Here is a 13,825-nt window from a genome sequence, read left to right as displayed (position 1 = left end):
CCAAGTCTCACTGAATTTACTCATTCGTTCTAATGCAAGAACGTAAATAAAATTCCTGTTCAACAAACATTTATGAAGTTCCTGCATTGTACTCAGCACACCAAGATGACGAAGGTTCACCCTCAGTCACTGCCCACGAAGAATGCTGGTCTTTTCTCCAATCGAGTCTCAGTAGCTTTGCTCAAACAGCTTCCTCTTCCTGGAAGATTCTGCAGGGCCCATCTGGCCCCAGCCCAGCACATTCCCCTTCTCGTCCTAAGGCGGCAGCTCGCAGGGCGGCTGCAGAGGCCTGGTGGCCCCCGGGCAGTGGCACGTGCAGGCACTCCCTGAAGCATGCAGCACGTTGTATTACAAGGGTTCACATGCAATACAGTGGTTGAACAAGCGCGTATGGGTTTGTCGCTTGATTAAGGTACACCCTAACCAATCTCCGCAGCCCCATTCCAACCCAGTTATTTGGCCTCCCAGAGTCAGGCAGGGCAGAAAGACCAATTAATATCTAAGACGTAAGGTAAGCCCTGCAATATGGTATGCAAAGTCCCGGGGAGAAACAGAAAAAACGAAGGGACCCGTTTGCCCCTGGAGCGGAGGGAGACAGCAAGGCCAAGGTTACAGAGAGACAGCGGAGATGAAACAGGAAATGAGAACTGGGAAGAGGACGAGGCTCAGAGAGAGAAGGAAGAGTGTAGGCGGAAGCTGGCAGGTGCGAAAGGCACACGGCATTTGAGGCATAGGAAATAAACAGTCCCCTGGGATGACAGCACGGTGCACAGGGAAGCAAGTCGTGGCTGCCATACTTCCTGGAAGCACAACAATCAGACAGTCCTGGGCTGAAGTCCTGCCTCTGCCCCTTTCCAGCCTCTGGGCTGCCGGCAAGGCACTAAAGCCCCGTAGGCCCACTGCTTACATTGAAATTTGCGGCATAAATTTCAATGTTGTCACACCCGTTAAATGAGATAATGTACGCAGAGCAGCTGACTGAAGGCCTGAGAGCACATGCATTCAATATAGAGAGCCGCCGGTGTCGTTAAGCCAGAAAGGTAAACCGAGGCCAAGCTGGGAAGAATCCACTCTTGTTCCATGACAGGAAGGTTAAAGCTCCAGAACCCACTGGGCCTCTGCTTAAAATGGCAGGAAGTATGTGGTCACGCCTGCAAATTCTCTGTCCTCTCTTCAATTATTGTCAAGTTAAGCCAGCAGATTGCGACACCAGTCAGCATTTTCCAGACGGGCCAGCCTACCTCCTGGACTCACCCAGAGTCCCCCCAGACGGAGACGGCTCATTCTCCTGCTCTGTGTGCACAGGCTCCCGCAGGGCCACGCCATGGGGCAGTCCCCAACTCCACCAGCCCTGCCCTCTCGACTCTATGGAATTCACAGCCTTGCCCTCAACACATCTTATCGCTTGGTATTCGCACACTGTTTCTGCAAGTTGAGCAATCTCTTCGGAACCACAAAGGAACTTTCCACCACGTTTCTGTGCAGCCCCAGGAAACACTGCACTCCATGTTCAAGGTCGGTCACTGGCCACAGGCTTATCAGGACTCCGGGACCCCAGGGGCCCGCACCCACTGCCCAGAACCCTGCCATTCATTCTGATTCCCATGCCCAGCCACCAAGCTCCCCTTTGTCAACTTGCAGCCATGTGCCTCTTGGACTTCCTCCTCCTCCGTGACTCATCGTCCCATGCAGACCTCCTTCCCTCTGCCGACCTCCTCAAAGCCCTCCCTCTGCTCTACCCAAAACCCCGCACTGCCGTCCCAGCTCTCTCCCTTCCCTCCCAGCCTTGGTGGAGAACTATGTGCCAACAGATGAGCAGAGACAGGAGCGTCACTGCTTTTCCAAATTCCCCTCCCCTTTGCTGCCTCAGCCCACCTCTCTTCCACCATCCTTCTAGAAAATCTGTGCTCCCTCCAGACTCAGCCCAAACTCCTCCTTTTATGAAGTGAGATGGTGCGGGGGCGGGCGGGGGGGGGGGTGGGATGGGGAGGAGGGAGGCTCAGTCGGTTAAGTGTCTGACTCCTGATTTCGACTCAGGTCACGATCTCACGTTGGTGGGATTGAGCCCCATGTCAGGCTCTGCACTGGCAGCACAGAGCCTGCTTGGGATCCTCTCTCCTCTGTCTGCCCCTCCCCTGCTCGCACATGCGTGCATGCTCTCTCTCTCTCTCTCAAAATAAACAAACAAAAAAATGAAGGGAGGTCATGCACGCAGAGCAGCTGACTTAGTGCCTGACAGGAGGGTGGGTCTACCCTCTCCGGTCCAGCCATATGCTCTCAGAACCTACCAACCTAGAGAGCTCAGTTACCGCCCAGCCTTTTCCTCTGCCTCCGGCTCACGTCCCAAGTCCACCTGCTTCAAACTTTGGGAGGAAGTCTGCCAGATCCCCCCCACCCCAAGTCCACGGGGGTGGCTGGCTAAACCCAACTGTCACCCCTACCATACAACACCCGGACTGTCATCACTGCCCCGAACAGCTTCACTAGGAATCTTCCACTCACTAGGCCAGCCCCCACCCGCCTCCTTTCCTCTGCACCTACTCCTCAGTCCCTCCAAAACTCTGGATGTGTCCCTTCTCTCTCCCATCACTTCCAAGTACTTGTCGGCATCTTTCAACACCCCTTCTTCTTAACTGCCTAGCAACCCTCTCTGCAAACGCCCAACGGTTTTGCTTTTGCTCCTAGAAGGAGCTGCTCAAAGAGAAAAATCGCATATTGGCACAAACTCATGCCTTGCAAAATTTGTGGTTTTCAGCCCGTCGATTACACTCAGCAGCCCGTTAAATGGACCGTGCACACCCCCTTCTCCACATCCCAGAAAGACAACGCTACGCCTTCTCCCATCCTCAAACGCCCGCCCTCCTCCTGTCCCTGCAACCTGCAGCCGTATGACTCCTGCCCTGCTCCACAAAATTAAAATCTTCCCACACCTTATGTCCGTCACTGTCTTCCCTTTGATGGTAGCACTGGTGCCCAGCTTCCGCTGGCCAGAGAAATCACCTGGGGAGCCCCTCCACCCCAACATTTGATTCACCAGTTGGGGCCGGATTCCTGAAACACACATGTCAGTAGATTCTGAAGAATGTCCATGCATCAAATTTTATGGAAAACTCGTCTCTAGCAAGGGTCTACAAAATCCTATCCTCGGCCAATCCCAGCCCACTGCCCGTTTCCTGTGTGGCCTGCCGGCAAAAAAAAAATGTTTTTTCTCTTTTTTAAGGATTGAAAATAATCAAAAGAAGAAAATTTCCTGACACATGAAAAATTATACAAAACTCCAATTTAAAACTTTTTTTAAAGTTTATTAATTTTTGAGAGACAGGGACAGAGCAGGGGGGAGAGAGAGAGACAGCGAGAGGGAGAATGAATCCAAAGCAGGCTCCAGGCTCTGACTTGTCAGCACGGAGCCCGACATGGGGCTCAGGCTCATGAGCTAGGACATCGTGACCTGAGCCGAAGTTGGACACTTAACCGACTGAGCCACCCAGGTGCCCTCGAAACTCCAGTTTACAAGTATCCGTGAGTGAAGTTTCCTGAGAATGCAGCCACACCCAATTATGGATTCACTATGTATTATGTTATTTATTCTACTCTCATGCAATGGCAGAGCTGAGTAGATGTGATGGGCTGCAGGGCCTGAGGCCGAAGATACTGACCGTGTGGCCCTTTATAGAAAACGTCCGCAGAGCTCCAGTCTGTAGGATGAGGTACAGACACGCCAGAGCCCATCGGCTGCCTCGTGACGTGACCCCTGCTCTCTTCCCCAGCCTGGACCCCGCAGTCCACTCACTGCAGCCCACAACCCACTTCAGCGTGTTCTCAGCTCCCAGAACTGAGCGGTTTCAGTCGTCCACACCTATGCGTGTGTTCTTTCTACCCACTTTGCCTGCTAAACTCCTCCTCATCCTGCAAGACCCAACACGTGCTACTCCTCACCTGCCAGAGGCTCTCTGACAACCATGCCTTGTCCCCTCGCAAAGAATAGATCTTTCCCTCCACTCTGCTTGATTAATTGGGATCCCAGGGTGCCGTGCGGAGCAGTGGTTCTCAGACTTCGGGGTGCCTCAGCGCCCCAGGGGGCTCATTAAACCACCCAGGGCTGTGCCTGTCCCCCGAGCAGCAGATGGGGACACTAGGCAGAGAATGGACATTACTTTTTATTTTCTCGTTTATTTTTGAGACAGAGACAGCATGAGTGGGGGAAGGGCAGAGAGAGAGAGAGGCGGACAGAGGGTCCGAAGCAGGCTCTGCACTGACAGCAGCAAGCCTGGGGCTCCAACTCATGAACCGGGAGATCACGACCCGAGCCAAAGTCGGACGCTCAATGGACTGAGCCACCCAGGCGCTCCTGAGAATGTACATTTCTCACCAGTTTCCAGGCTGATTACCGTTGGTCCAGGTCACTGCACATGAGCAACACCAGTTGACGTATGTGTCCCTGCCTCACCCAACAAGATTTTTGAGGATGGACCCTATTTTATTGCTGTTTGAATCATCGCAGCCCAACAAACCCCAAGGAATTCTTGGGGAACACGGGAGAAACTCAAAACTTGTTGTCTGCAGTCTAACCAAATTATTTTCCTCCTGTTTGCCAATCATTTTCGACATCAGAAGAAGGGGGCATCAAGGGGATTGCAGATCTGACTTTGCAGGAACTACTGAGGCCAAAAAAGAAAACTAAAGTAGCGCTCTGCAGGGCTGATGTTCTCTGGCCTGCCATATGCCCACACCCATCCTGAGCTGGGATGAACTGGAAAGTCCCAAGGTGAAGAGCAGATTGTTCAAGTCAGAAACCCAAGGGTATAGCCTTGAGGCGGCATCAGTGGGGGGTGTGGAGGGGGTGGGCCAAGCAAAGGACCCTTCTCCCAACAAAGGCTGATCTGCTGTCCACTTGGTTGTAAACCATGTTAAAGGTAAATAGTAACTTCTACAGGAATCCAACATGTCCTATGGCTTTGCCTTCTCTGTTCCACCAGGGCACCATCTACAAACTTCTGTCAGCACCTGCACAAGTCAGTGAGTACACAGTACTTGTATACTTACATGGGTCCTTTGTCTCCTCTACTGGTGTGCAAGCCCTTCCAGGACAGGGGCCTTGATGCTTTTTAGCCTTGTATTTGTACCACCTGGCCAGGAACCAGGCACTAACAGCATTAAATAAATATTTAATTGATTTTATAATGACTATGGAATGTGAGCTGAGCTTTTAACCAAGGGCAAGATCTAGATAAGAAGAGACTTGCAAGGGGGCGCCTGGGTGGCGCAGTCGGTTAAGCGTCCGACTTCAGCCAGGTCACGATCTCGCGGTCCGTGAGTTCGAGCCCCGCGTCGGGCTCTGGGCTGATGGCTCGGAGCCTGGAGCCTGTTTCCGATTCTGTGTCTCCCTCTCTCTCTGCCCCTCCCCCGTTCATGCTCTGTCTCTCTCTGTCCCAAAAATAAATAAAAAACGTTGAAAAAAAAAATTAAAAAAAAAGAAGAGACTTGCAGGTTGGGCTTTCCAAGATTGGACAAGGGAAACAACCGGTGACTAAAAGCTCCAGGCAAGTAAAGAAACCTCGTGGTCAGAGGCCTCGGTGGAATAATCGAAACTCACTACTGGACTCACCATTCATCAAGAATGCCAGGTCTTTAGAGCTGGTCTTCATTCACCCAGCCTTTTAAACTACAACACAAGCTTATGTTAATTGTCCTAAACCTTTGCCGCTTTAATCTCAAAATCATTTCCTGGATTCTTATGTCCTGGTCTATTTTTCCCTTGACCCTTTTTCTGATTAGGTTGGGGTTTGGGAGGGGAATGAAACCCAGGCAAGGACTTCTAATTCAACAAAGAATTGCTACTTTATGCAAAAGTATACAAAGTCTGGTAGGACAATCGATAAAAACAGCCTTGGCCCCCAGAGCTCCCCACCACCAGAATGGAAATTCCTCATAGTCAGGAAACCATTTCTTGCTCAGCTTTCAAAACTCCTTTCAAAACAGGCGTTTTAACAATTAACAACATTGATATCCAATGCATCACGCAATTAACAACATTGATATCCATCCATCATGGTGGTTAAATCAGTCTTACAAACTGTGACAGTTATGTTTAGTTTAGGGGTACCTGGGTGTCTCAGTTGGTTAAGCATCCGACTCTTGATTTTGGCTCAGGTCATGATCTCTGGTTCTTGAGTTCAAGCCCCACATCAGGGGGAGGGGGGAGGTTACAGTGACAGCATTGAGCCTGCTTGGAATCTTCTCTCTCTCTCTCTTTCTCTCTCTCAAAAATAAATAAATAAGCAGAAAGAAAGAAAGAAAGAAAGAAAGAAAGAAAGAGAGAGGGGCGCCTGAATGGTTCAGTTGGTTAAGTGTCCGACTTTGGCTCAGGTCATGATCTTGCAGTTTGTGAGTTTGAGCCCCGCATCGGGCTCTGTGCTGACAGCTCAGAGCCTGGAACCTGCTTCGGATTCTTTGTCTCCCTCTCTCTCTGCCGCTCCCCTGCTTACGTTCTGTCTCTCTCTCTCTCTCTCTCTCTCTCTCAAAAATAAATAAACATTAAATATTTAAGAACAAAAGAAAAGGAGAAAGAAAGAAAGAAAGAAAGAAAGAAAGAAAGAAAGGAAGGAAGGAAGGAAGGAAGGAAGGAAGGAAGGAAGGAAAGCCATCCTTAGTTTAAAGGCAGATCAGGTCACATTCCACAACCAAAACCAAGTGAAAAGGAAACGAGCAGATGACTTAAAAAATAAGACAAATACTCATCCTTTGTTCCCTGATTCACTCTAAATGAGAAAGAAAAGTTCTTACCTAATTTATCCCGGGCAAGTGAAGCTTTATATCTAAATAACCCTACTAGTTGTCGGCACTCCATACTTGCTATACACAGCGACCCACTGTTTTAGAAATCCAATTTTCACACACTCACCTGTGACACACCTGTGGAGGGTCCTACATCATCATCCATTTCCTACCCTCTGCATCTGAATTCTTCTGTACTCTACTTGTTTCTAATCAAGTAAGATGATTTTACATTTAACATCTCTAGGAAGATGTCAGACTAGTAAAGTCCCTGGAAATTAAAATAATAGACGTTTCCTCACGATCGATCGCCCGCAAGCTTCCCTGGGGAGTTAACAGAACAGATAAATGAAAGAATCAAATGAAAAATGAGTTCTTCACTCGCACAGTAGAATGCTCAACAGATATTTTAGGTTTTTTGCAAGTAATAAAATACTTGACACAGGGACACCCAGAAGCCAAAGACATTCTCAGATGTACGTTCAATGCAGAAATTACAAATACAAGCATGAAATGCTATGAAATGCGAACATGGGGAGGGGGGAAGAGTCAACGTCTTCAGGTGGCCTATAAGGAGCTATTTAAGTAACACAAGGGACATGTTTTGTCACCTCTAGCATATTGCAGGCCAATAAAAAGCCACTCTTCGGTGGGACAGAAGCAAACATTTATTGAGGACTATTCTCTTATTCCTGGATTGTCCTCCACCTCTGGCTCTACCTCTCTCTTCCAAGTTCTGGGCCCAGAGTGGAGCCCCTGAAGACCGCATCACCCAGGCACCCCAGGCCGTCACCCTTAGATGTGATCTGACTACTACGGAGATGGGCAAGAGACGGAAGGACTGTGGGTGGAGGGAAGGAAGGCTGAGGCTCTCTCTCTCTCTGCTTCCGCCTGCAGGGGTGGATACAGCTCTCACTGGGCAACAGTAACAACACATCCTCCCCTTCCCCTTCCCCTTCTGCATCCAGGTCTTAGTACCTGAACCTCCTCCGGTGGGTCCCTTAATGCTGCCCACATCCCTCCATGTAGTTCATTAAAGTGTCTCCACTGCAACCCACTGAGTTGAGTTTCCTGCCAGGACCCTGTGTGAATGAAGGACCTTCCTGATGTAGAGCATTTTTTATCTGCATAAACTTTCTCCACTCTAAAATGCAGATTTTTTTTTTTTTTAAAGAGAGAGAGAGAGCACAAGCAGGAGAGAAGGGCAGAGAGAGAGAGAAAGAAAGAGAGAGAATCCTAAACAGGCTCCATTCTCAGCAGAGAGCCCAACACGTGGGGCTCAATCCCACGGGCCTGACATCATGACCTGAGCTGATCTCAAGAGCCACACAGTCAACTGACTGAGCCCCCCCGGGTGCCCCCAGAATGCAGAACATATTGCCATTTCCCCTTTTACCCATGGGGGCATTTGGAGCTCTAGGAGGCTGAATGCCAGCCAGCGGTCACAGAAGCACTCACAAAAGAAGTCTGCTGGCAGAGTAGGTCAAGTCTGACATCTAAGACCTTAAAAAGGCCTTGAAAGGGTGAGGGAGAGGGGTGCCCGGGTGGCTCAGTCGGTTAAGGCCCGGACTTCAGCTCAGGTCATGATCTCACAGTCCGTGAGTTCGAGCCCCGCATCGGGCTCAGTGCTGACAGCTCAGGGCCTGGAGCCTGCTTCGGGTTCTGTGTGTGTGTCTCACTCTCTGCCCCTCCCCCACTCCCTCTCTCTCGTGCGCTCTCTCTTAAAAATAAATAAAAAATAAACATTAGAAAGTGTGAGGGAGAAAAACACACGAAGCTTCCAAATTCTCAAGCCACAACTTAGCCTCAAACCACATTATTTATGGTTTGCGACTTTCATCAGGCCTTAAATAAGTGAGCTGGGGCATTGCCCTATATGTACTTCTTCCAGCAAGAATCACTCAGATGTGACCCTGCTGGAAGGTGGTGGGGTCATCCAAAGATCAAAGACATCATGGGGCGGTGGGGGGGGGGGGGGGGTGGGAAGGAGGGGAGGGGTCCTTCCTTGCCCATGGCCCACTTTTCTTTTTCAGTTTATCCCAGAAATCCCTTCTCCCAGCCTTAAACATCCTTAAGCCTCTTTTATTCTTGTTTATAAATTAAAAACAGGGTTCCTCTGACAAACCCAGGAGACTGGGGATGGGGGTAGATGAGTTAAAAAGCACCTGATAATATCGTACCAGCACCTCTCAGTTGTAACTTGTCAGGGTTCCTTAACTATCCCTTTCCATACGAAAATGCTCCCCAGATTCCTCTCTCTAGCAATGCCAAATAACTTAAAACAGAAAATGCAACTAAAATAAATTCTGATGGGGGTTGGGGCTGGGGCTGAAGGGTAAGTACAAAACACATTCCGCTTAAGGAAAGTCAGCTATGAGTTATATAGCAGTTTCAGGGCAAAAGAATCTGTTAGTATCTCTGCCTTTGCCTAAGTCCCTGGGACTCTCCCATCTTCATTACAAATCGAAGACTGATTTACAAAAGCACAAGTTAGCATCTAATACCTCCCCCCATTTGTTAACTTTCTGGATTTTGCAACTGATGCGAAGGCAAATGGCCACAGGAGGTGGAGCTCTGAGTCAGATCTTTGGAAGCAGCCAGGTAGAAGGGTGGCTCAGTAAACAGTATGTGAATAAGGCAAATGTCCAGGTCTCACTTCCTCATTGCAGAAGGAATGTGAGTGGAGAGGGCAGCAGGTATACTCCCGTTTGAAGAAGAAAAAAAAAAAAAAAGATCAGTAGTGAAAAGCAGAGGAAGACACCTGGGGCAAACCTGGGTATGAAACTAAACCGAGGTGAATGGGCGGTCCCCCAACACACTTCATTCCACTTAAATCAACATATATTTACTGACTCTCCACGAAAGACATGGCAGATGTAGCCTGCAGCACCTGCAGACACAAGAAAATGAGTAAGGCAGCCTCAACCCTCAGGCAGATTTCCTACCAGGAATTATATTGTTTTTTATAGCCATTTTCAGTTTTAACGGTAGCAGACAGTTCCTGGACAGTCCAAGTAACTTCTCTGAGCCTCTCTTCTCCCACTATCCTAACTCACTCGGGAGCCTAGAACCTCAAGAATGAACCCACTGGATAAACTGGAGCCCCTTGGGAAACCATGACAAAATAACTGTCCCTCTGATCAGGCAAGTCTCACCACCCAAGTCTAAAACCCAGGTGTCTGTTCAAGCAACGGCTGCAGAAACAGACCAAGCCGGCTTATCTTTTAAGGACAGAAATCTAAATTAAAAATAATCAAGACTCGACTACACGGATGGAAAAAAAAAAAAAAACAAAAGAAAACAAAACAAACACCTGATTCATTTGTCAGAATACCTTAGAACTTCGTGACAGGAAACGAGGCAACCCAAAACCTCAAGAAGAAAAAATATATGTATCATTTGAACCCGTCTTTCAGGGTATACCGATTTTTTTCACACTTCGAGGACAAAAACGTTGTCAGTAAAAAAGCCCACCTGTCGAGTCTGTGGCTGTGAAATCTGCTATAGGGGCTGGGGGGTGGGGGGGAGGACCGTCGGTGGCTAACGCGTGCCCGCAGCCCGCACCCCGCGCGGTGGCCCGGGAGGAGGGTCCCTCGCTGCGCCCACGCCCCGGCCGCCCGTTACCTGGTCCAGCGGGATGCCCAGGAGCTCGCTGAGCGGGTGCAGGCAGGTGGAGCCCGTGGTGCGGTACGAGAGGCTGGACGGCGGCTCCGCTGCCATCCTGCATCTTCGGGAGGCGGCTGCCCCGGCCCCAGCCCGCGCCACCCCGCTCCCCGTCCCGCAGCCCGAGCGCTCGCGGGCCGCTGCCCCAGGCGCGCGCGCGCGCACGGCCGCCTCGCCCGCGGGGACCGAGCCACCAGGCCGGGGGCCGCGCGAACTCCCGGGGCGCAACCTCGGCGTTGGCGCGGCGGCCCCGGGGCGCGGTGGGAGGGCCGCGCCGGGCGCGCTCCGCTTCCCGCTGCCCTCCTCTCGGCGCTCATTGGCCCGGCCGCCCGGGACGGCCCCGGGAGGAGGGAGGGACGGAGGGAAAGTGGGGAAGCGGAGCCCGGCCCCGAGCGCCGCCCGGCCCGCCCACCGGGCCAGAGCCCGGGCCGACCCGGGCGAGGGAGAGCGACGCCGGCGGGCGCCGCCGCCCTGCCCTGCGGCCGCTGGCGGGCAGCCCCGGGGGCGGGAGGCGCCCGTCCGCTTCCTTCTCCCGAGCTCGCCGGCCTGCCTCCCCGCGCCCCGCAGAGGTCTCCATCCCGGCCACCCGGGCGGGCGCCTCTCCCCGGGGAGCACCCCGCGCCCCACCCTGTTTTGGTCTCGCTGCAGTCTCGGCTTCCTCCCCGCCCCCCTCCCAGTCCGCGCGCTGGCTAACATTTCCTGCGCTTTCCTTTGGAGCCTTCTCGCTCGCAGTCCTTGCTGCAAAGGGTTAATCTGCTAGGGGCTGGAGGCCCAAGGAGACACCACCCCCCGCCCCCCCCCCCCACCGGGCTGCAAACCAGCGCCCCGGAACCCAGGCTCCCTCTCTTCGCGTTCCCCTGCGCGAGACCCTGAGCCGTGTCACATCAGCAAATGGAGGGATCCTTTCCCCCCATCCCTTTGGCTTGGGAATTCTTTTACCTCTGTAAGAAGCGGTGCTTCTGTTACCTTAGTGCATTCTGATACACGTTTTCACGCACGTGTTCTCAAAAGGGAGACACTTCGTCTCTGTCCCCAGAGGGAGCCAAACGTATCACGGGCACTCAGAGAATGGTTTCAGTTGATTAATCGGTTTGGAGAGTCCGGAAAGCCTTGAACTGCTGTATGCCAGCTGATGAAGCAAGCTTTACAGGAAAGCAGCGCTCTGAGCTGATGGGCACAATAAATCCAGGGAAAGGGGAGCTGATGCGGACTCCCAGGATACACGGGGAAACCAAGCCCAAACTTTTGCATCAGCAGTTTACCTGGGAGTTGTTACTGAGCCAAGGAGAATCCAACGGGTGGTCAGGGACGTTCAGGCAGACGTAATATTGTTGTCAACGTGGCCTCCATCTTCAAATCCACCCGCAGGCCTGCCTGACAGACACTGGTAACTTCTCCCCAGCTCAGCCCTCACGCTTGCGTTCTCCAGCGGTTTAATCACCAAAGAGCCGCCCCAAACTTTGTAATTTCAGGCCAGAGTTTCTCAACCTATGATCCCCCATCCAGGGGTGGAAAAAAAAAAAAGTCTCTACCTCCACTCCCCTGCCCCACGGAGATGTTATAGGAGGTCACTAACAGCAGATGACAATCTCTGCTTTATTCACACCACACCCACATTCACACTCACAGAGGCACGAGGCTAGACAGGTTCAACACATATCACACGGTTCTGGAAACTGACCAGAACTGAAGCTGTGTTCCTCTTACCCTGAGCAGCATGACAGCCTAAGGGAGGTGGTTGAGGGCAGAAGGGGCGTGGAAGCCTGTTTAAAAAATAAAAATAAAAATAAAGTAAAATCAATAAAATCAATACTTAGATGCGAACTCCCAGGAAGGAAGAGGAGGCCAGTTTGGGTGGTATTTATGAAGCAAGTACTCAGACCACTCATAATCTTCTACAAACAAATCCATGCTCCTCAAGTTCAGAAAATGGGTCTTGGCATTGGCATAGATTTAAAAAGAAAAGAGTAGGGGCACTGGGGTGGCTCAGTCGGTTAAGCAGCCGACTTTGGCTCAGGTCATGATCTCACAGTCCGTGAGTTCAAGCCCCACGTTGGGCTCTGTGCTGACAGCTCAGAGCCTGGAGCCTGCTTCAGATTCTGTGTCTCCCTCTCTCTGCCCCTCCCCCGCTCATACTCTGTCTGTCTCTCTCAAAAATAAATAAAATTTAAAAATTTTAATAAAAAATTAAACTAAAATGACAAGAGTAGCCATCTACAGATTTTCTTCTGCTCAGCAAAACACAGGTTATAATCTAGTCTAAAATTTTCCCTTAAAAATGCAGTAACTATGCTCAGATCTTGAAAACAAAATGTTACAGGACTTAAATCTTAACAGTTCTATTCTAGTGATATTGTAGTACAATTAATGCTAAAAGAACTATCAGGCACAATATCAAGAGAATGGAATAGCTCCATGATTGATTAATCAAACAGGCTACTAAAGAATGGACTATAATTCTAAGACATATGAGAGATTCACCATAGACACGTCACTCCCCTTTCCTTCCCATTTATCTCTGTTCACATCCTCTGTCAACTGTAGATTTGTAATAATTATTATTTGATATATTAGCTACAACTTTACAAAAGTTGTTTCATTTATCAGTGACAATAGCCCATGTGGCAGTTACTATAATCAATATTTTACAGAGGAGAAAACTGGAGTTTATTTTTCTTTACTATTTATTTTTTGGGAGAGAGAGAGAGAGAGTGTCTGAGCAGGGGAGGGGCAGAGAAAGAGAGGGAGACCCAGAATCCAAAGCAGGCTCCAGGCTCCGAGCTGTCAGCACAGAGCCCAATGTGGGGCTTGAATTCATGGGCTGCGAGATCACGACCTGAGTCAGCGTCAGACGCTTAACTGACAGAGCCACCCAGGTGCCCCGAGAAAACTGGAGTTTAGAAAGTTAAGCATCATAGTTGTGTTAAGGGAGGTTAAGCCAAAAAAAAAAAAAAAAAAAAAAAAAAAATGTCTATCTGATCCAGAACCTGGGCTTTCAGTCATTATCCACATTGCCTTCTCTAAAACAAAGCATTTCTCTATCAAGAGGCCCACCCAGGGGCGCCTGAGTGGCTCAGTCGGTTAAGCGTCCGACTTCAGCTCAAGTTAAGCGTCCGACTTCAGCTCAGGTCACGGTCTCGTGGTCCGTGAGTTCGAGCCCAGCGTCGGGCTCTGGGCTGATGGCTCAGAGCCTGGAGCTTGTTTCAGATTCTGTGTCTCCCTCTCTCTGACCCTCCCCCGTTCATGCTCTGTCTCTCTCTGTCTCAAAAATAAATAAACGTTAAAAAAAATTAAAAAAAAAAAAAAAAGAGGCCCGCCCACACATGTGACATGGGCCTGTCATTCCTGATGGCAGGGGTGGTGCTACAGGCAGTCAGCCTTGCCTGTT

General features: G+C 50.5%; 1 protein-coding gene across 3 annotated transcripts in view; it reads right to left on the bottom strand.

Annotated features, from left to right (window-relative positions):
• The window catches only part of MBOAT1 (membrane bound glycerophospholipid O-acyltransferase 1), a 107,036-nt gene extending 96,267 nt beyond the window's left edge, over positions 1–10,769 (bottom strand). The window contains exon 1 of one of the 3 annotated variants that reach the window (XM_078446597.2): positions 10,399–10,769. In XM_078446597.2, coding sequence (XP_078302723.2) covers positions 10,399–10,754 — 356 coding nt within the window. In that variant the 5' untranslated portion in view covers positions 10,755–10,769. The remainder of the gene's footprint in view (positions 1–10,398) is intronic. The other 2 variants (XM_078446598.2, XM_060614694.3) reach the window with 2 other exon arrangements.
• Positions 10,770–13,825: the final 3,056 nt, after the last annotated feature.

The sequence above is a fragment of the Panthera onca genome, chromosome B2, assembly GCF_046562875.1.
Source record: "Panthera onca isolate mPanOnc1 chromosome B2, mPanOnc1 haplotype 2, whole genome shotgun sequence".
Classification (NCBI taxonomy): domain Eukaryota; kingdom Metazoa; phylum Chordata; class Mammalia; order Carnivora; family Felidae; genus Panthera; species Panthera onca.
This window is presented reverse-complemented; position numbering and strand designations above follow the sequence as displayed.